At 39.3% G+C, this 22,766-nt stretch overlaps 1 protein-coding gene across 1 annotated transcript in view; it reads right to left on the bottom strand.

Moving 5' to 3' along the window:
• Positions 1-5,583: 5,583 nt before the first annotated feature.
• htr7c (5-hydroxytryptamine (serotonin) receptor 7c) overlaps positions 5,584-22,766 on the bottom strand; it is a 28,936-nt gene continuing 11,753 nt past the window's right edge. The window contains exon 2 of the mRNA XM_061037598.1: positions 5,584-7,736. Within this exon, the coding sequence (XP_060893581.1) occupies positions 6,998-7,736 (739 nt within the window). The 3' untranslated portion in view covers positions 5,584-6,997. The remainder of the gene's footprint in view (positions 7,737-22,766) is intronic.

Raw genomic sequence — 22,766 nt, 5'->3', positions numbered from 1 at the left:
AAGCATGCACTTACCTCCCAGCAGTATGACGGGATCTAATTACAGAAAGCTGCCTCTAGAAACTGAAACGAGAGGAGAGAAACTATTTTGGCTGTCACTGTGACTCTCTGCAGATAACTTCTCTGCATGTGGATTCGCTACAGGCCCGACCCCGCAGGAAGTGGCATGGACTAATAGCAGAATCTCACGCTGTGATTGGCTGCTGCCGGTGGTGGCTGTGGGAGGAAGTTGATATTTCAGGACACACCAGATAAATCGGATTAACAAATAATTGACATGTTTACTGGTGTATTTATAGCAACCATTTGATTGTAAAGTAGGAAACAAGGCTAAATCCATGATCCAATTACATTTGAAGATATTACTGCTGGGTACAAATGTGCCCACGCTACCTTACAAATCTGATTTAGATCACTCTGTGCCTCAAATTAATTGAGGGTGACCTTCAGAAGGCTTATCAGATTGAAATTTTTCTCGGAGCTACAATAAGATGAATGAGTGATTTTATGTTAAATGTAAAGCAATGAATATTATAGGCTACTGTATAAAAGTTGCATATCGCCATATAAATGATGTAATCACATAGGAGGGCCACAACAGAAGAGCAGTTAACATAAATAAGATATTAGTGTTTCAGATTTGTCCAGATTTATAAAAATAAAAAGCATTGTTCGTCCTTTGTGACCTCTGACAAAGTCTGACCTAAAGATTAAACATTTTCTTCCCTGGCATAACCTTACAGATTATTATGGCATTTTCTACTATAAGTGCTATGCTACTTACAAGTTAAGCCCTCATGTATCATCAGTGCGTACAAAAGGTTCTAAATTCTGTTTTACTGATGAAATTTAAAATGAGCATGAGTACAAAAAAATCCATATTCATCAAAGATGCAGGCTGCAGTCGTTCGCACATCAATAAGTTATGCCATTCCTATGAAAAAGTAAGAGTTGATAAATACCACACTTTGCCTGGGAATGTTCTTATCCAGAACTTCCACCAGTTCCCATAATAATTAAGAATGAATGCTGTAGAATGAGATGATACGATGTATGTGGCAGTGGGGTATTTTGCATTATTGAACTGAGGTATCACTCAGACTTTGTAAAAGACAACACTCCACAGCAAAGGGAACATCAAAATAAGACAATCACTGTCTATGCCAACCACCTCCACTCCTCAAAGGACACAACAACTAACTTCCTGTTTTGCTGGAAAAGGGGAAATGAAGGAAAAGCTTTTCACATTTGTGAAATATGTTTTTAAATTTTTTATTTTTTTATTTTTTTTTTTACCATAACTTATAAGAGCTTAAAAACACAATTGACTTTGGTGAGGAACACTGTCTGAGAATATTGAGTAATGTAACTCTCATCATGGGCTGCAATCCTTTACGTGGGAGAACTTCAACTACAGTGAGAGACTGTTCCTCTTAGACTGGTTCTTTTAGATAAACATAAGATGCCTGAAAATAAAAGAAACTATAGAATTACTCAGATAAAGTAGTATTTGAGAAAAGTTTGGGATATGCCAGTTTAATATCTCATGCTGACATTTTGTGGTTGTAATAAAAAATAAAGCGAACTTAAACAGCATACATGTTTTATAGACGCAAGATAACATAACATCTATCTAACAACCAATTACTTAGCAGAAGTAATGTTAAACTAGTACTTTATACTTAGTTTGTATCACGTGTGAATTGAAAAAATGAAATAATAATTAGTCCACTTGGCAACTTGTTTTTGGACTGTGCTTCTCTATATTAGTCTAATTCCTAAAGTTTTCGGAAAGAGCTGCATGTGTGAATGTAAATAGCCAAATTTTTCTCTCAAGCTTTACGCAGAATTTTGCCTTCCCCGCCCCCAGTGTATCTTCAACATGTAGTTGAGGTGATAAAGCAGGAGGGAGTGATGTCCTTTATATCCTTCAACTGGCGCACCACCATAGACTGTCTATGCGTGTGTCGATTGTGATCTCATGCATGCACGTCTTCATGCTGTTATGTTTTCGACACTATTTTCTTCTCCGCTATTTCGTTTATACCATAAGTATGTCGAACTACACCTAGCACTGATATACTTAATATTTCAAGGAGCAATATGTAAAATATCTACTGAATTAAATCATAAAATGACCTTACTACATACAGCATGGTCTGTTTTTTATGTTGACCAGAGAAGGGAGGCAGTTTTAATGCCCCCCCCCCACATGGCTGTTTTGGACGCCCCTCAGTTTGCCAGATATGAGACTTCTTATCACTGCAAACATACAGGTGTTGCAGTGATGGCAGCAGGAAAGTGAACTAGTTCAGATATAACTGATTCTACTCTAAAAAGCCTCTGCATTTTTCTAATAAGCTCTGCAACCGAAACGTGGTAAAACTAGGATCAATATTGGAGATGCTTTTGAAAAATGGAGAGAGGTTAGAACACAGAAAGGTTTCAAGACAGATGCAGAGCTGGCTAAACACTGAAGCTTCAATGTCCATAACATGGTAACCTGCGTAAGCATCAGCTCTATAGGAGAGGGAGACAGCTCTCTAAAATGTTTTGAATTATGACTGCAGTACCCATTTTAAACACTATGTGTCAGAGTTACATATTGCTCCTTTAAGGCAGAAATTTTCATTGTAGCGTCTGTGTTGCTTCGTCCACCACTTCCATGTCGATCTTTTTACATTATGTACTGCCTCTTGAGCTCCCCCCTCCTGTCCAACAGAGACAATCCTGTGTGAACAAGCATGTCGGGAAGATTTCAGGGGCACTCTGCCTTCAATTTTCTTTACATTTTTAGGAGCGCATGTGAAAACACCTTAGCATAGTTTTTGGTGAAACTGATTGTATGATTAGTATGAATATCTCGTATATTATGACCTATATCTCATGCTGGTCCTGGTAGTAAAGCTGCTGTAGAAACCATCATCCAAATACTCTTTCCTCATCACTGAGTGTTTACATACAAGAGTGTTGATACACATTTAATAGTAAAAATGCAGCGCTACAGATCTCTGTTTCCGTGCCTAATCAAAGCTTCAACACTTAATTACTGGGGCAGATTAAAAACAGCAAAGCCACATTTTGTGCTCCCCCGTCAGCCCCCGTAGACCGTCAGATCTGGCAACTGAGCCTGTGGGCAACGTTTGAGAGAGACTCATCTACTACTATCCTTCCCCCCTTTGATGAATGTCCTAAATTACACACAAACATTTCACCCTCCTGCCCGTTCTGTGATAGTGGTGACACATCGTGAGCAGTGCAGGAGGTAAGCTACGCAGACAGAGAGAGCAGCACTTCTCCTCTCAGGCACGGCGGTGCTCAGTCCCCGAGAGTAACTCTTGTTGACGTGGATGCTGAGACACTGGACTTCTTAGGGGAAAACAGACAAAGTCCACAAGGCCTGCGTGCAATTTGTGTGCTGAAACAAAATGTCAACATGGGCCAATGCTGTGTTCCTGCTCTTTCAATCATGGACTTTCAAACACTTTTATTACACTGTGGCCCAAATAGACAGAAAGCCCCATTTAAAGAGATGCTGTCCCCCGGACCCTTGACTTTCTTTTTTCTTTTCTTTTTTTGTTATTGAATTTGTGCTGAGTTACATAACAGCATTCAGTGGACTCAGAGAGATACGTATTGTGACAATGAAAAGTATATTTAGAAAGGTCCTTTTGCAGTAATTTAGAACAGTCACAGCAAATTATTTGGCAGACCACAAAATGCAGGAGGTGGCCAAATGTATCAACAACCCAAATAAGCAGATGTTTTTGTGTAAATGTAATGTATGAGGTCTGAGGAAGAGGTTGTTGGCCCGAAACGTCGCTTATTAAATCCTTCAAACATGAGCTTCTTGGTGTGTGGATGTTGCTTCTCTTAACGTTAATATAATGTTAGACCAAAACAAAATAAATGAACTCAATCTGATATCTGAAACATATTTTGCCCTATTTTTATCAAGCTTACAACAATTCATGATGATAACAATTCTATTCAGCAACAAAGTAGTCGGGTCTCTTCTTTATTTACAACCATAATTCTACAGAACTATCTGCAACAGGTTAACAGAGTTGGTTAGTACTGTGCACCTCATTGGCCCAGGCTGAAATGTAACAATCTAATTTGAGTTCTCATTTCTTGATTTACATTTCTTGAGCTTGTCTGAATTTGGCTTGGCCATTTACCTGCAAAGCTAATAACACCCTTATGAAGACAAAGTGTTCTTTTTGTTTGGTGGTAAATGTTAGCATGCTAAATCACTAAAAGAGGATAGTTTGCTCAGTAAATTTGACTTTCTTGTCATCAGCATGTTGTGTAAAACATCATGTATTCATAATAACAATAAATCAAATGACTGTGTACAGTGTTGAAGCGATTCTTTTAAGTGAATTATCCACACACTATCTAAATAACGTTTTCTGACTGACCTCATGTTTTAGTATTAGCATATTTGTATCAGGAAGCTGTTTCCAGTGAAAAAACAACTTGCCAAGCATCAAACCAACAGAAACAGTTGGCAAATACCAGGTGGTCAGGGTGGAGTTTTCATCTGCTCAACAGAAAATATACTCAGTAGTTAGCTCATTGATTGTATACAGTACAAAGAAGGACAATGAGGCTCTACCTCATCCTGTCCCACATCACTGATCTAACGTTTGGAGCCAGAGTTCGCACGATAGGGGTCAGCTCTTGGAGCCCTGATATTGTTATGATAAGATAAGAGTTTTTTTATGGTCCGTTTGCACAGAAATTTGAAGGCAGAGTTAGTTAATAAGATCCTGATGTGCAGATTGGCACTTTGCATAGCAGCCTCTGTCATCAGTGTATTAGTGTGTGTGTGTGTGTAAAAGGACGAATGTAAAAAAGCTTATTTCAAGTTTGACATTTTAAGAAATTAGCATGCTGGTGTTAGTTTTATGTGGCTGTAATCTCGGCGTTGTCAGGTCTGTAATGTAGTCTGACAATGTAGCCTTATATCACAACATGAGATGGAAACATAAATTAGCACTTTACACTCTGACTGTTTACTCCAGTTGCTTTGTGCTTCTGCGACCAAGTGTGACTTATTCCCAGCTCCTGGTTTGACTATTTCGACTTTACACCTTCTGACCACAAGAGACAACACTTCACATATGTCGGACTCTACCTCATGCCAGTTTCTCTACTGGACATGTTCTGCCATAAAAGCAAACAGCTGTCACCCAGACACTGAATAAAAGATTTTCCTCCAAGCAGACATGGAATAACGGCACCTTTTTTGGGTCACCATCCTCGAACACGTCTCCAGAGTCCTTGCAGTAGCATGACGGCCTTGGTGCTAATTCTTTAGAAATTCCATGAATGTTTCACAGGCTTCTAGCGGGCCTTAATGTGTGTCTTTATTTTCCTGCCAGCAAGATGATGAATTTTGTACGACAAACTGTGTGCATCAGGCTTTTGATGAGGAAATGCTCTGTGGGTTAGAAAGCAAGACAACCTGTGTGGATTGAGAGAAAAATAGATCTTATGATGCTTAAGAACCAGAGTTCCATTGCTGAGGCGGCATACGCAGAGGTAAATCATCTAAAGGCACCAATGTAGGCCACAGTGACATTTTTAACCAAGTGTTTCTTTATTTACAAAGTGATGAAATGCTTTGCCACTTCTCCAGCTTGTTTCTGGAGGGATTGACAAAGTGATCGTACAGAGAAGTCACAGAGCTTTTGTAGACGGATCACTCTTACACGATATAAAATAGTAGTTAATTACAAAATGGTTCAAGACAGTGGTTCATCTGTTTGGAGGAAATGTACAGTGTTCTCAAAAAATCGAGGTAGAAGAAGCACACACTGCTTGAATTGTGACATTTGACAGGTTTGTAAAGGTCACCAAAGAGTTTGACGAGCAGTGAAGTGACCACATCCTGTTTCAAAGAGAAGACAGAAACTCCATTGACCAGTGATGCAAAGGGAATAAAATAATGTAAAATCATTTAAGTGTAACTGCAAAGTTCAATGGGTCAGGTTGGCTATAAAAGAAACAATAATTACAGCAGCTAAATGTTGAATCGAACCAACAAAGGCAAGAAAAAAAGTCCACAGTATCATGGTTATCGACACAAAAAGAACTGAGTTCATTTAGAAATTCAAGTGTGTGTGTTAAAGTGGCTGAAAAATGACAGCACTTCTGCTGAACTGTCATCCATAATTCAAAATCTGTCATGATATATGCATACAGTGGCTTGTAAGACAAATATGTTTCATGCAGACACAAAACAAAGTACTTTTTTCAAAGCAACAAACACAGATTTCATGAATGTAAAATGTTCCCTTCATTTAGCATTTTGGCACCAGATTCTGCACACTTCCACTTCCTCCGCAACATCACATTTTAAACATGTGTGACACATTTAAGGTGCTCTTTATAAATTTAGAGAAAGGACTAAATTGAAAACTGCGGCTGGAGATAAAGTGACATAAATGATAAACAGTCCTGATAAAGCACATTATTCCTCAGTTTTCCTCGGAAATGAATCTTTGATCTGCTTAAACGCATGTTCAAATGAAGATGTTCAGATGACATTGTGCCACAAAATTTTTTTTTTTTCTTATCCAACACTTTTTTTTTACACAGAAATCTGTTCTCCTTCTGTTCCCTTTGAAAGCCCTGGGATGATTGATTTTGTTTACATGCCTTTTCCTCTCTCACTACATTATACTGCTATAAATCCGGAGCCAGGACGGAATTGTGGCATCTGCACAAACGCTGCGTCGACTTGAATAGCCCATCAAGCACGCTGTATGGTTCTGTTTCCAAAAATAGAAAGACTGACTGAGTCACAAACACACCATTGTGATCCTGCCATGTCGCTGCCTCTGTGGAGGGGCCGGAGAGCCGCCAACAGTGATGCCATCCTGTTGTTATTTATCTGATCTTCAGGCCTGTTGTGTACTCATCGCCTTGTAAGCACCAAGAGAACACCCTCTCTCTAAGAGTCATATGAGCTGATAAAATACCACGCTTTAAACCTTGAGAGCCTCGTGCACGCCCACAGCAGACAGTCGGCGGTTGATGTTGCGATAACGACATCGCAGAAGGTCACGATAAGTGGATCGCAGGTCTCGGTTGAAGAAGGCGTAGATGAAGGGGTTCATCAGAGAGTTAGCGTAGCCTAACCAGAGCAGCGTGCGCTCCAGCCAGATTGGCACACAGCTACACTCCGTCCCACAGATAAAGGGTCTGGCAGTGGACAGGATGAAGAATGGCAGCCAGCACACAGCAAAGACCCCAACGATCACCCCCAGTGTTGTCGCTGCTTTCTGCTCCCGCTTAAAGATGGAGATGTTTCTGCGTTCACGATTCAACAGGCGCGACAGGGCAGCGCACTCCTCTGCCACGCCGGGCGGCTTCAGGCCCTGCATACGCAGCGCCTCATTAGCCACTGTTTCGAGGCGCTCACGGCGCAAGAGGTCAGTGAAGCGGTGCTTGGCGCCACTCTTTCGAGCTGCCCTGAAGATCTTGTAGTACATGACGAGCATGACCAGCATTGGGATGTAGAAGGCTACAGCTGTGGAATAGATGGTGTAGCCAAAGTCTTGGCTAATTAGGCACACACCCGCTGTGTGGACGTTTTTAGCCCAGCCGCAGAAAGGTGGCAGGGTGATGGATGCTGATACCAACCACACTCCCAGGATCATCTTTGCCATCAGCTGACCATTCTGCCGTGCGGGGTAGGTGAGGGGCCGTGTGATCCCCAGATATCTGCCAGGAAAGGAGACAAAAGATGTGTCAGTACAAACTCCCAGCTAGCTTTTCAACACAGAACCAAAGGCACTTAAAGTGACCTTGATATTTGTTCTTTAAGCCTTTAATCCGTGCACAGTGTGGCAGCTTTAAAAGGCAAAACAACGTCAGATATTTAGTTATCACATATGATGGGTTGAGATCAAACTGCAGTGTAGTAGTATTAAATACATGTTCAATTCATTTCAAAGCCAGACATTTCAATGAGAGGTCATGAGCTCGATCACTGCCTGGAGGGCCATTAGCTGCTTTTCTTTGGCTTTGAAGGAGCTTAGCGGGTACAGAGGGAGCTATCAATCAAACGGGCAGCTCTCTGGTTTCAAATAGCAGCTGGAGGTGTCAGAAAAATAAAGGAAAAATGAGGTGTGAAAGGCTTGGATTGGTACAAAACAGGGAAAAAAGCCACTATTCTCCAAATGATAAATCTATGAGTACATCTCGTTGTGCTCCGTCTGTATGCCAACAGTCTTCATCTGCATCGAATGCGTCATTGATGAAAGCTGTATGTTTGACACTCGCGGCTGTTTTTTCTTGTTTCCGCTCAATTGTTAATCAAGATAAAAAGCTTTAAGGACATTGCCAGTCTGCCTTGTAATCCATCAGAGATGCTATCAGCACTGTGGACAACAACTTAATCTAAGTCAGTCTGTGCGGGATTCTTCACTGTGACGATCGCTGTCAGATGTTTTTTCTAAGCAACATTTGTTTGTTTTGTGTTGTTTCTTTCTTTGTTGTGTTTGATTTATTTTTTGCTTTACTGTAAAGTGTCCTTGGGTTTCTTGAAATGCGCAAAATAAATCCAAGCTATTATTATTATTATCATTATTATTATTATTATTATTAAGCTACATACAGGTCAAGATTGTCATCTTTACATATTAGCTTCAATATATGTAAAGCACCATTTTGTGTTTTTTCCATTTGCTATGCGACTGTATGAAGCTGTACTTAGTGTTCTGTTAGATTCAGATTAAAGGACATGCATTAATTAAATATCTCAGTTCTTGTACATGCCAAAACGATCATGAAATCCATCCAAGTGTTTTTTTTAAACTTTGCTGGCAGGACAGCAACAAAAAGTTTCTTCTAAATACAAAGTTGCACAATCCAATATTGAGTTCATCACAAGCTAACTCATTGTAGAGAGAAGTGTGCTGTAGTCCATTATCTCTTCTGCACACAATAGCTTGTTAACAAAGGACAGTACACACAAGAACAAGTGGTATTGATCTAGATCAGAATCACTTAGAACGAACAATAAGGCTACAACTACACACACACACACATACACACATAAATCTGCCATTTTTCAATCAACTCAAATGTTCTGCACAGAGTCACCAGATGTGTAACAACCAGCACCTGAGGCATGTGACCTACATTGAACTAATATCAGGATGTGCTATGACAGGAAGTCAAACGTCCATCATTCATCAGAGACAGGTGTCATTATTTTGTTGCCCTTGGCTGTTCTGGTGGACAGGTGTTGGCATAGACAACCATTAGACATAAGAATTGAAAGAAAGCCAATCACAGATGCTTCCTTTCAGTCAAATACACACTCACAAGATAAGTTTAAGTTTTGATATAAGTCAGAGTTGTACAATACTTGTGAGTTACAAGTATGTGTTGCATCCATAAAAAAAATGCTCAAAGTATAGTGTTAACTTACCCTGACATTTTCTTTTCTTAAAACCAGCTAAACTATATGGTACAAATGGCCCTGTGTGCAGCTGTGTATAGTCTAGCCTATGTGCTGGTTCTGGCTGGTTTCTCAATAAAGGGGCCGTGCTGACCAGCATCTCCGAAGGTTGGTATATTTAACTATTAAGAAGTACCTCATACATCCCCACTTTAAAAAAAACTATTCCTGGAAACGACTCCCAGCCAAGACTATCTTTTACTTGCGTTGCATTGTTCACCTTCCAATTGGCAACTTGAGAGAAGTGACCTTGTGTTCAGACTGTGTGAAGCGACATTCACCTCTCCAGATATGTATGCAAAATAAACACCATCACTTCTCAGTACATTATGTTACAATGTTACAATTCACTTAGCAGACGCTTTTATCCAAAGCGACGTACATCAGAGAGTAAGTACAACACTAATCCATTCATACACCGCCACTGAAGCAGCGGGAGCAATGCAGGGTTAAGTGTCTTGCCGACGACTCTACCAACTGAGCCACAGCCGCCCATTATACCCCGGAGGTTCGCCAGTTCATCTGTTTCTGGTGAGTCTCAGTTTAAATGTAAATAGTAAGTTATACAGAGGCTTCACTCTGATCCTAAAAAATATTTTCTTGTGAATTAGTTGCAGTCAAGCAACAATATGTAACTTTTCCCCCTGAACATAATAGTTTCAAAGTCTATCTAACAGAACAACAAAAAGAATGGTGTTTATCTCATGCCCAGAGATCCTCCCAGTCACCTACTCATACATGGTGACCATATGTCCCGATTTGAACGGGACTGTCCAGTTTTTAAGCTCTGTGTCCCGAGTCCCCTAAAATATCTATAAAACTAGTTTCAATCAGCCAAAACGATACACCATGCTTGCCACACTGATGTGTCTCTACAGTATATGTCAATCAATGTTACCAAGGCTGTTCTTGTATTAACCAATAGAAAAACATCAATAATGCACCACCAGTCAGTTCAAATCTGATTTGTTTGCACATGTGTCAATCAATCTCGGGTGTGCGGCTGTTGTTTAGCTAACGACAGGTAGGCTAGCTGTCATACTGTATAGGAGTCAGTTAGTCAGTTTTTACCAAAGAGCTCCAGGAGAGTGTGTTAGGTGGGGGTTATTTCTGTAGTAGATGGACAATTATGAAATCGTGAAACAGACTGTGGATCATCTTAGATTTATTCAGCCAAGGTCAGACAACACAGAAACATAACACACATGGCTGACAAAGTGCAGACCATCGCTGACCCATGCTGACCAAGATCTCACAATCATTGACAATCATTGGCAAAGTGGCCATCATGGGCAAAATGGCACAATGGCCAAGTCTTCATCACACAGTGTTGCTTATATTCTGCTCGAAGGTGCAGCCCACAAATTCCTTTCCATTTGGGTACATCACTATAAAACAATAAAGGTGACATGACACTGATTTATATACGTATCAGATGTAGACTCTCTGTCTAGCAAACAGTTGCTGACAACATATAGTTGGCTCCTATCCATATATAGATCTGCTACTACTTAGGTGCTTCACCCATATAAGGTTACAGCTTCAGACACCCAAAAGTAGAATTACTGTGAGATGGTTGACACAATTTAAAGATACAGTATATCCACAAAATTATCAAGATGAATGAATCCATGAAAATACGTACTGACAGAGTGACAGCTTACTTCGCAAAGTACCAGGCAATGAATATGCTGCTTTTTGCACACACTGAAAATCCATTTTACGCAAAACGTTGTCTCAACAATGGGTTGTAGACGCTAGCGGAGTCTCATTAAGGCAAAAATAAATAAATCATATTACTTGTCAGTCAACATGTCTTCTCATAAAAAGCATCCCTCTGCGTGTCAACAAATGCACGCTGTCTTTGAGAGAAGGTAGTGAGAAAGGCATTATAGTTTTTGTTATAGTATGTAAATTGTTGTTTTAACAGGTCTTCAGTTTGGCAAATCAACAAAATCATGTTGCAGATTTTTAAAGTAAAAAGCTGCGTCAGGTCTGTCCTCAAGAGGAAAAGAAGAGAAAATGTGTGTTTGTTAAATCACATTCAACAAACAATGTCGAAAAAATGCAGGACAGACCCTGAGATGGGGACATTCCCTGCTTTGGGAATTGTTAATAAATAATGGAAACTTGGTAATGCAACACTTTTTTTGAATGACTTATTCAGCAATGAGAAAGTTTGTGGTGCTCTTTATCTCAGAGGATATTTGTGTGTTTGTGGGGGGGATGGAGGGCCATTCTCCACAACACGATGACTCATCCCCAGCCCGTTAGATGTCAGAGCTGTTTTTTAGCCGATTCAAAATCCTCTCACCCCCCTTTTTTTTTTTTTTTGAGAAACAACTGCCAGGTTATGCCTCTCTTACTATGTCACTTTTAACACCATCACGCCCACATAACCGGACTCATTCAGTCTTGATTGTCAGTTTCGGTTACGTGCATTAAGTGAAGCCCACTTTTGGGCTGACGGGAGAGACAGAGGAAGAAGAGGAAGTGGATTTAGTGTTCAGAAGGGAAAGTGCTGTGTCCGAAACCACAACAATTACAGTTTCTTCGCTTCACTTTCAGGCTCATCTCGACTTCCTTCATTCACAAACAATACAAACGGTAAACTGCGTACTAACCTGTAAATAAATATGCTGTAAGCATCATTCTAAACTGTCACGTGATGTACTTCTGGGCCAAGCTATGATAAGCTAGCTTCAAGCTAACACGATTATCAGTCAATAACTGGAACTCAACATCAATATAGATGTGTTCATTACTAATACATCTACGTAGTCATTTTAATATTATTTGGCAACATGGTGACTTTTAATGTAAGTCATTGGATAGTCTAAGAGCTGCAATGCATTGTGGGGTAGTTTAGTATGACCAGTGTGCTCCTGTTTCATACTTTAAAATTCTGGCCAATTTTGTATTCATCCGAGCATTTCTCACAAAAGTCACTCCTGTTGTGTCTTTTTGCATTGGTGTTGTGGCTATTTGCATTCCTGTTAAGGCGTTCATATCTGTCTTTTTCTTTAATGCAGTTGTGTTTAACTCGTCGTACAAATCATTTCTTTAAATCTGTTCTTCACTGGGAGAAGGTGGCGTAGCATTTAGGTCACGCCCTGTGTACAGAGGCAAAGTCCTCGAAGAGGGTGGCCCGAGTTCAAGTCCGATATGTAGCGCCTTTCCCGCATGTCAGTCCTGTCTCTTCCTCTCTCTCCACGGTTTACTCTATCCTCTGTCCTACCGAATTAAGGCAAAAAGCCCCAAAATCCTAAAAACAAAAACAAAAATCTATTCTTCACTCTGCAGTTAGCTCTGTTTTCCATAAGCTCTTGAGGGAAATGTGTTTAGCATTTCAGCTGTGAAAAGCTCTACTTTGTTCACCTGCTTGTGTTAACTTTTTTGACAGCTGTTTGGTGCTGCACAGGTTGTGCAAAGTGAGCTTTAGTGGATTTTCTTGTTGAAAACAGCTACCTACTGCTGCTGAAAATCCACAATTATACAGCTGTGAGGGTGAATAAAAACAATACATTTGTGTGCCATTGAAGCACAACAATAGATTGAAAATATTAGAAAGTGTCCATAATGCACAGAGTAGCTGCAAAATGTGTTGTATGAAGGAATATTTAAAGAGACTCCCTCCACACGATGCAGTCAAGAGATTCAAATAAGGCATTAAGACGTTATTTTCCAGACATGGTGTCAGTATTATGCAACTTATTAGCGTCAAATGCAAAAATCTAGGACATTGTAGCAGATTATACAAAATGCATGACATGTTGCTGTAAAAGCACATGGGATCCCTCACTCCTCAAAGAAAGCACAGAATCAAGCTGGAAAACCTGTGGCTACAGATTAAATTCACCTCCCCTAAAAACACCATGTGCTATATAATATTAACCGTGACGTACACAGAGAGTTCAGAGGGTTTTTTTCATATCTCTGGAGGATTTGGGACGTATTCACAGCCGCAGCAGGCCGATTACCCGGCCACTGACAAACAGTGCACCCAACCTAATGGAGAACGTTATAACTACCACTACCAGCAAGGGCAATGCAAAGTGTACTATTCTTGAAACACTGTAACCGGCCTCCATGTGCAACAGTCCTCAATCATCTCTCGGAGCATCTTTCAAGCCTTTTATGTCTGAGAGGAGATCTACAGTTAATTATTTACCGAGCAGCAGCTGGTTTTGGTGGAAGAGAGTTAAATTTAGTTCTTTTTTAAGTAACGACAAGAGGGAAGTCTGTCAAATGTCTTTTTTCAGAAACATTCCACTGGAGACTCCTCACTCATTCATCTCACGGAGCTATTTAAAATTCCTATGTAACTGCTCTTCAGGGCAATCCAAACTGAGCCTGTGAAAAAGATAAGTGTTGCCCGTTTTAGGAGACTTGCAGTCGTTCTTTGTAAGGGAACAGGGCACAGAGATGCAGACATCGCCCCATCTAAATAAATAAAAAATGTGTTTAGGAACTGTCTCTTCAGCGAGTAAAATGTGCAGCTCACTTGCTTTTTATTGTGTAGCCAGATATGTGTTCACTGCTAACAACTTAGTTTAGACATTAAGAGAAAGAGAGTGCTAAAAAAAAGGATGAATCTGAAAACCCTGAGTTCACTGCTCAGCTTGTATTCAATGTAAAAGAAAAACCTTTTTTCCTTTTTTTTTAAAGGTGTGGTGTTTAAAATAAGGTGCTCTCACCCGACAAAGTTAACCTTAATGTAAAATTTTTAATTTTATTTAAATAAAGGCATTATTATAATGTATTTATTCTGAGCTGGCTGAGACTGTAGAGCATCAAATCCGTCATGTGAAAGTTCTGAGATTTCAGCGATATCAGACAGCCTCGGTCCTCAAGGAACGCTTCAGCTCTCCAATTCTATTTGAGGAAACGACTCGGCAAGACAGAAAACAAGCTGTTTCTCTCACAGAGAACAGTGCACAACATGAACAGAACTGTATTTTCTCTCTTCGACAAGAAGGCCAAAAAGCAATCCCATCTGTTTTGTTATCCTTTGTTTAAAATTTGCCAAATTCTTTAGATTCTAGACAAACTTGAGGTCAGATTTTGTTTATTTTCTCAGCTCTGCTCAGGTCAAGGTTAGAATAAGTGAGTCAAATAGCAGCAGAAGTTTATTTTTTCTATTTGAATCTCATTTCCACACTTACATAAGGCAAAGTGAGTCATCTCAGGACAGACATTCTTCCCTCACATTTGTATCTTAACTCCACCACAGGACTCCAGCTCAGGTCAGACTGGTGTCAAATAGTCTGTGAATAACTGTTGATGCTTTTTTAAAACCTTGTAGCAGAGGAAGCTTTGGAACTGCCACTTAAGAGAAAGTTAATGTTTTCCATAAAGTTAATATATATATATATATATATATATATAATAATGTCTGATGAAAAAAGACTTATCTTTATGTGGAGAACGAAACAGTATACAGTATATTGAGTGTTGGATTTCATTTTTCTGATTTGGTTTTGATATGAAGCATCAAAGATAGTGAGAAGAAATTCCAAAACTACAAGAAACAAACATTTCCCCCTTTTCACCAAAGATGTTAATTTTTCTTACACCTAGTTACAATGGAGCTGGAAAGTAATGACCAAATTAGTCTTGGTTACTTTTTTAGGATTCAGCAACAGGGAGACACACTGCTGTAGACAGCTTCAGGCTTGTTTGTGAAACGATAAGAGTTGATATGAAACGATACGAGTCGATATGATACGATATGAAACGATACGAGTCGATATGATACGATATGAAACGATAACAGTTGATATGATACGATATGAAACGATACGAGTCGATATGATACGATATGGAACGATACGAGTCGATATGATACGATATGGAACGATACGAGTCGATATGATATGATAGGAAACGATAAGAGTTGATATGGAACGATAAGAGTTGATATGGAACGATATGAAACGATACAAGTCAATATGATACGATATGAAACGATAAGAGTTGATATGAAACGATACGAGTCAATATGATACGATATGAAACGATAAGAGTTGATATGATACGGTATGATACGATACGAGTCGATATGATACGATATGAAACGATACGAGTCGATATGATACGATATGAAACGATAAGAGTTGATATGAAACGATACGAGTCGATATGATACGATATGAAACGATAAGAGTTGATATGATACGGTATGATACGATACAAGTCGATATGATACGATATGAAATGATACGAGTCGATATGATACGATATGGAACGATACGAGTCGATATGATACGATATGGAACGATACGAGTCGATATGATATGATAGGAAACGATAAGAGTTGATATGAAACGATAAGAGTTGATATGGTACGATATGAAACGATACAAGTCAATATGATACGATATGAAACGATAAGAGTTGATATGAAACTATACGAGTCAATATGATACGATATGAAACGATAAGAGTTGATATGATACGGTATGATACGATACGAGTCGATATGATACGATATGAAACGATACGAGTCGATATGATACGATATGAAACGATAAGAGTTGATATGAAACGATACGAGTCGATATGATACGATATGAAACGATAAGAGTTGATATGAAACGATACGAGTCGATATGATACGATATGAAACGATAACAGTTGATATGATACGGTATGATACGATACGAGTCGATATGATACGATATGAAACGATACGAGTCGATATGAAACGAGTCAATACAATACAAGTCGATATGATACAATACGAAACAATACAAGTCGATACAAAACGATATGAGTTGATGTGAAATGATATGGGTTGATACAAAATAATACAAGATGAATCGATAAGAGTCAAAACGAGCTTTACTGTCGTTGTACTGATTTGCAAGACAACATTATAGCAAAAGTGCAATGACACTCCCTGAGTTAAAGCTATGACTATCAGTTATTTAAAATATAAAAACCAACATTTTAAAAGTAAGTATTATAAAACCATATTTCACCTTCTATAAATATAAAAGTTCTGCCAGGCACTCAATCCATGTATTTAGTATCTTTTTAATACACTGATGGTGGCTTAGCTCGTCATTGTCTGCTTCCAGCAGATTAGAGTTTTACGCTGGTTTATGAAGCTGTGGCAAAAGTTCAGTCAGGCAAATTATATTTTTGTATGCTTATGCAACCTTTTGTATGTAACTTCCGACTCAAGGCCCTTAAATCAGAGGTAGCTGTTATTTACTAACAATAGCCCTCAACTAAAGGGAAATTGCAGGTAAATGACAGTAGCCAGGTAAATAATAGCCACCTGAGAGATGAGTTCTACTACTTGACTGTTAGCTACACTTGCAGATTTTGCAAGTGTCTTATTGGAGAGTGTACTATAATATTGCAATAGTACAGCTAGGGTCCGCCTCTTTTGTTCTCCACATCAGATGTTTTCCTGCTTACAACCAATTCCTATAAAACACAGATTGTCGATATTATTCATGATGACTGCAAATTGAAACGGGAAAACTTCCAACACATTAAATCTTTCTCTTGCCTTTCTATTGATGGGGAACAGGTTGTGTCATATTTGACTTGGAGATAATATCTGTTCACAGGTAGATTACAGAGCTTTCAAGTGTTAGTGGGTTTGCAAATCTGGACCCATGGGGGGGACTCTGCTGTTTCCGTTGGAATTTTTTATTTTAAATCAATCAAATGCTTTCAAACATGAAGCTACTTCCTCGGACATAGAATCTAAGAAATCACGATGGATTACAGTCTTTTGCATAAACACACAGTATGTAAAAGCCGCTGCCAAGGGACTCTCAATCAAAACGATAACAAAAGATGACGTCGAGGCTAGCGGGGAATCAAGGGAGTTCTCTCTGCTACTCCCCCTCTGTGAAAACGAACTCCGTATTGACCGTAGTAAATACAAACGGGCGAATCCGACCTGAGGAAGAGAATATGTACCGACGATTTATCCAAGTATAATTTACATGACGTTTTTATCCCAGCAAGCAAATACAGCAACAGTACAGCAGCTTTCAGTAGCAGCTACCACTTCCTTTTGCAGCGGTCATCCGGTGTTTCCTTGGCAACGATCAACATTTCGTGTCTGACATGGCGGCTCATCATGGCAGCCGCCGACAAGACACGTCCCGTTACAACTATAAAACTACGGATTTCCCTGGCTTTGATAACTGCTGGAAATATTTGAGGTAATGTACTGTGTACTCAACAAGAATATGTATAACATAACTTTTAATTATTTTAGATATTTGAATGTAACCATTGTTATACAATTCTACATACTGTACCTTTGCATAAGTATCACACCTGTATTAAATTGTCTCTCCAGTTCAACTTGAGCTGCAGGTCTGACACAAGTCTGTTATGATTTACAATCACTGATCAGCTATGAACTCTGAAAAATTCTGGTTTTCATTTGCCTTAAGACAGCAGATATTTCAGACTGCACTCTAAAAAGTCTCATGCTTTGCTTTGCACTGTTACCTTTGCTATCACCATAAGCTTTTGTTGATGGTGACCTGTTTAAAGAGTCATTGTGTGTACTTGACACACCTAGAAACAAGGCTTCCGCTCCTGAATCCCGACACCTTTATGATGTTTTATGTCCTGCTGGTAATAGCTGTATAGCAGTAGTGTAAGTATTTTATGGCCGCCAACACACAGCACACCACCTGTCCCTGTTGGTGGTTTACTGACTCTCACAGCAATAGAGATGATGGGCAACTATTAGTGCCACATTGATGAATGGATTCCTCTTCCAACCCTCAGAGTATCAAACCCTGTCAGAGCTGCGTGTCCTTGGACAACAAAACAAGTACACTACAGGGTTTACACATTAAAGGAGGTGGAGAGTAGGTAAGGTAGAAATAGCAACACATTTCAGGTTAAATCAAATGAAACCACAGATAAATATAAAACATTAAAAGATGATTCCTCCTTCAATGAACATGTTGTCCAACCACAGCTGAAGGAAAACAACCGTAAAGCTTCTCACAGGCTGCACTTGTAGAAGATTTGAAAAGAGTGCCAGGACAGTAAAGAAGGGAGACACAATAATCATTCAAATGGAATGACGCTGCATGCTTTTTAATCTTTTGATGGAGGCAAACCTAGTGTTGCATCCGTTTGACCCTGATTGCTTTCTCAATCCCACACACTTTATCTCTGCCTGAAGACAGTCTGATTGTCAGTTTTGGAAAATGTGTCCGAGGTAGCTTCACAAAACCGAAAGTCTGGATGGTGTAAGAGACTGTATGTGACAGACCATCCAGTAACACTTTCCACTGAGCTGGACAACCGTCCCTTTAATTCAACATTATCCCTCATTTACTCCATCTTTCAGAGGGTTTCATGTTCTTCCAACAGTCTCATCTTTTCTGAGATCAATTTTTGGTTTCAGACTGAACTTATATTTAACTTTCAAACGGCATTTGAAACATCACATGCCTTGTCTTTTGCAGTTTGAACTGGGAACACATCCCTCTTTAAGCTACTGCTGCTCTTCTTTTCTTTTCTTTTGACAGCTGTTTGTGGTCAGCACAGACGTCAGTGCTGCAGAAACACATCTCTAACATCCTGTATCTACTCAACTGCATTGCTAGATGAGTATAGTATGAGAAGTTTATCTTGTAACACTTTCAATTCACACCACACACAATATTTAACAATGTCCTCTTCTCTTTTCAGCTCACTCTCCAGACTCCTTGTCCCTCCGGACTCAGACCCCATCATCGTGCCCTGATCCTTCACGGGAGTTTCAGCCTCTTCATTCCAATAATGTCTGCCTCTAAGAGCTTCTCTGAGCTCTTAACATCCTCAAGATACTTTGAAAGCACTTACTGATATCTCTTGAACTGACATCCATGGCATATTGTTCATCCTATCATACACTGACATATAAAAACACTGTTGCGTGCTCTACATAGACTATAAATATTAATGGACAAGCCTGAGTGATGTCACTCATCTGTTACTGCAGGGGGCTTTGGAAGCTCAGGGTGGCCTGGCTTCATTTTTAAATTGCTGCTTGCTGTTGTCCCATTCATTCCAGCACTAGCTTGTGTGTGGGAGGCAATGGCCTAGAATTCTGGAGGGACAGTACAGAGATGTTCCTACCAATATCTAGCTACTGACTCAATTTTCCCGACCAACAGTTTTGTCCCAAAAATGTTTTTAATTATGCTGATCACCTGATTTCAACCTGTGAAGAACTCGTTCACATGTGAACATCTCTCTCGCTCTCTCTCATCATTAGAGACTCCAGACTGCAGTGTAGTTCGTAAACCTGAATGGTTTCATTGACAAATTATTTCTCTCCTCCTGGAGCCTCGGGTACAGTTCATTTAAATACTATCCAATTAAAACAGTGCCCTGACATCTTTTCTTCTTTTCTTTTTTTTTTTTTTTACAATGAAATTGTAATTACAAAATTAAAATAACACTACAACAAAAAGCCCCTCTGTCTGCAAGATTCATTCAGTGAGAAGCCAAAACTCTCTTGCATGTATAACAAAGTGTAACAACTCCATCTTAATTATAATGCAACAACTGAAGACTGTTAGTGAAAGGCCAATAACTATACTATATATATAATAAAACGACACAGTTAGTTGCCTCCTCTGTTGAAGATCAGGTACTCTGTCTTACTGTTTGCTGAAGTTAGTATTCTAGAGCGGAAGCAAATTGGTCACAACCTTAATTTCATGGCCTCTTCTATAAATAGCAATTATATAAGCAAGATAATGAGCATACAATTTACATAAGCAATATGCATAAGAAAAAAAAGTTTTTATTCTTTGGCCAGTGCTCCTGAGAAGCAAATTAGTCTACAAGAACTTTTTGCTACACCTTGTTGTTTTAGTTAGTGGGGGGGGGGGGGGGGGGTTTGGTGGTGCACTAGGTGACGTACATGTAACTCTGAGACAAAATGTTTTTCAGTAGCAATGAGTCAGGATTAGACAGCAAAGTTGTCTGTGTCCTCAGATTTGGAGCAGTCTTTGTCACATTGCCGTTCACTTTTACTGTCTGAAAGGATTTGTACCTGCTTGTTTGGCATTTAGACAGTTTTTCCACCATTTATGTTGTTTAATGGATTTCCATTATGACGGCGCCATGGTGACCATTTATGATGCAGCTACAAACTTTCTGTAGACCTTTCTTTCTACCGAGAAAATTAAAAATGGACATGTGCATGCATGCCATTGCCTCAACGGGGTATTGTCAGAAAATAAGTCTTTAATCTGTGCTTGTTATACAGCATGTGAGGAGCTTTTTCTGAACACCAACATGTCCTTTTGCACGGTCAGCATGCAGCCAACAAAACAGTCTCCAAATCTGCAAACTCGTTGGGTAAGGTCCCTAAATGCTCCCTCAAATATTAATAAGTGTACTTACTCTGTCTTCATTATTATACAATGACTGGAGTCGGTTAAAGGTGTACCAGTTTTCAGCAGGTCCACCTTCCTCTCTTTTTGCTGTCATGATGATGTGAGGGAGTGAGTGTGAAAAGCCATTGATCTTCGTCACCTTCTCTTTGGTCCTGTCACAAAGTCTCTCTGAGGACACCTCCAACACTAAATAAGCTCAGAAGAAGTCTCAGGCGTGGAGGAGGGATCTATTTCTTCACCTCCTCCCGTTATTTTTCTGACCTTTTAGGAAAAAAAGAGTTGAACACTTTTAGTTACCAAGGAGACCACAGGCAGCTCCTCTTTTGAGCCGACTCACTTTCTTCCAATTTAGCATCCAGCCAGCGGTTAGTAAGGCTGCAGTAGCTGTGCAGCCCATTATCTGTCATCATTTCATGGCTCCGCAAATGGAACAGGACAGCGAAGAGGAGTCCAACTTGTTCCTGAGTCACTACACACTGCCATGTAACAAGCAAATGCTGAAGACTGTACTTTTTTTTCTTTCTTTTTTTTTTACATTTTATTCTCACACTGACCTTTTGTTTTTGGGACATGGAAATATCACAGATAATAAAATGCTCAGCTCAGACCAAGAAGAGTCTAGTAATACTTCTTTTAATTCTGTTGATTTATTCACAGAATTCATCTTCTGCTCATACAAAGAAAAATGAGTCACTGTGATGTTGATCTCATTCGGCCCAAATTATGGTTGAAAAAAATGTTGTGGGGATTTTTCCAAATTTGATATCCCCCATTACCTATTAACCTTTGTAGTTCATTTCAATGTACACTTTTTCATCATCTGGCCACAAAACACCTCTTTAACCTTTAAAAATGATTTTAGTCTCATTTTTCTTGATGTACTTTTCCTGATATGGATGAATAGACCTTTCTATGATATCAATCAAAGATCTCATAAGATATTACCACATTTAAAAACATAAAAGATGATATCTCTATCAACAAGCATCATTGTCTGCTCTATTAGCCTACATCTTTTTAATCTTTCCTTCAAAAAGCAGATACAACAGTACATGATAAGAAATAATGACGCAATGATTCAAAGCAAAAGTGACATTCATCTACCTTAAATTACTCCAAAAGCTTAATATATTTTTTTACCCTCGTTTCTCATGTCATCATGTCGTATCATGTCTTGCATAAAGGACTTTAAAGGCTTTCTTGTTGAAGGTTGTTCTACATATTATCCTGCCTTAACTTGCCTAAAGCATGTACTTATAGATATTCCTTTATATGCAACAGTTGCCTCACCTAGCAAGCTCACAGGTAACATCATTGAAGAAGACAGGTAACATCATTAACAAAAGCAGATATGAACAGGTGTCCTCTCTCACAGGGATTGCATTCAAGAAAAAAAAAAAAGAAAAAAGAAGAGCTTATATCATAATGAAAATGTGTGCTTCTTGTCTTTCAATTAACAATCTCCTGTTTTTTAAAACGACTGTGAGGATCTTTCACATTGTCTGGATTTTTGGCGCCTCCAGTGGACAATTGTTCATCTTATTTCTTGACTATTTCTCGTCCTGTACGTGCGTAAGTAGAATTACTGACTACTCCTGCTGTCTTCAAATAACCAGGTGGTAGGGCTGTCACTTTTTCAGTAAAACAATGAAGTTGTTTTTTGATATTATTCACCAGAAACACAAGTCTATCACCTTGATCACGATCAAGTGCAAGTCTCTTTTTATTTATAATATTACGTGCTGACGAAAACACTCATTCAGAGCGCACTGAGGTTCCTGCATGCTACACTCAAATATTTGCGATACATAATACACACAAAGGACAAGTTACACTGAGAGCACCCTCCGCTGGATCGAACTGCCCGATCTGCTGTCAGACTAATATATTCTGAATTTG

Source organism: Labrus mixtus, chromosome 5, assembly GCF_963584025.1.
Source record: "Labrus mixtus chromosome 5, fLabMix1.1, whole genome shotgun sequence".
Classification (NCBI taxonomy): Eukaryota; Metazoa; Chordata; class Actinopteri; order Labriformes; family Labridae; genus Labrus; species Labrus mixtus.
The sequence above is the reverse complement of the archived record's forward strand: the minus strand, read 5'-3'. Positions and strand labels throughout refer to the sequence as shown.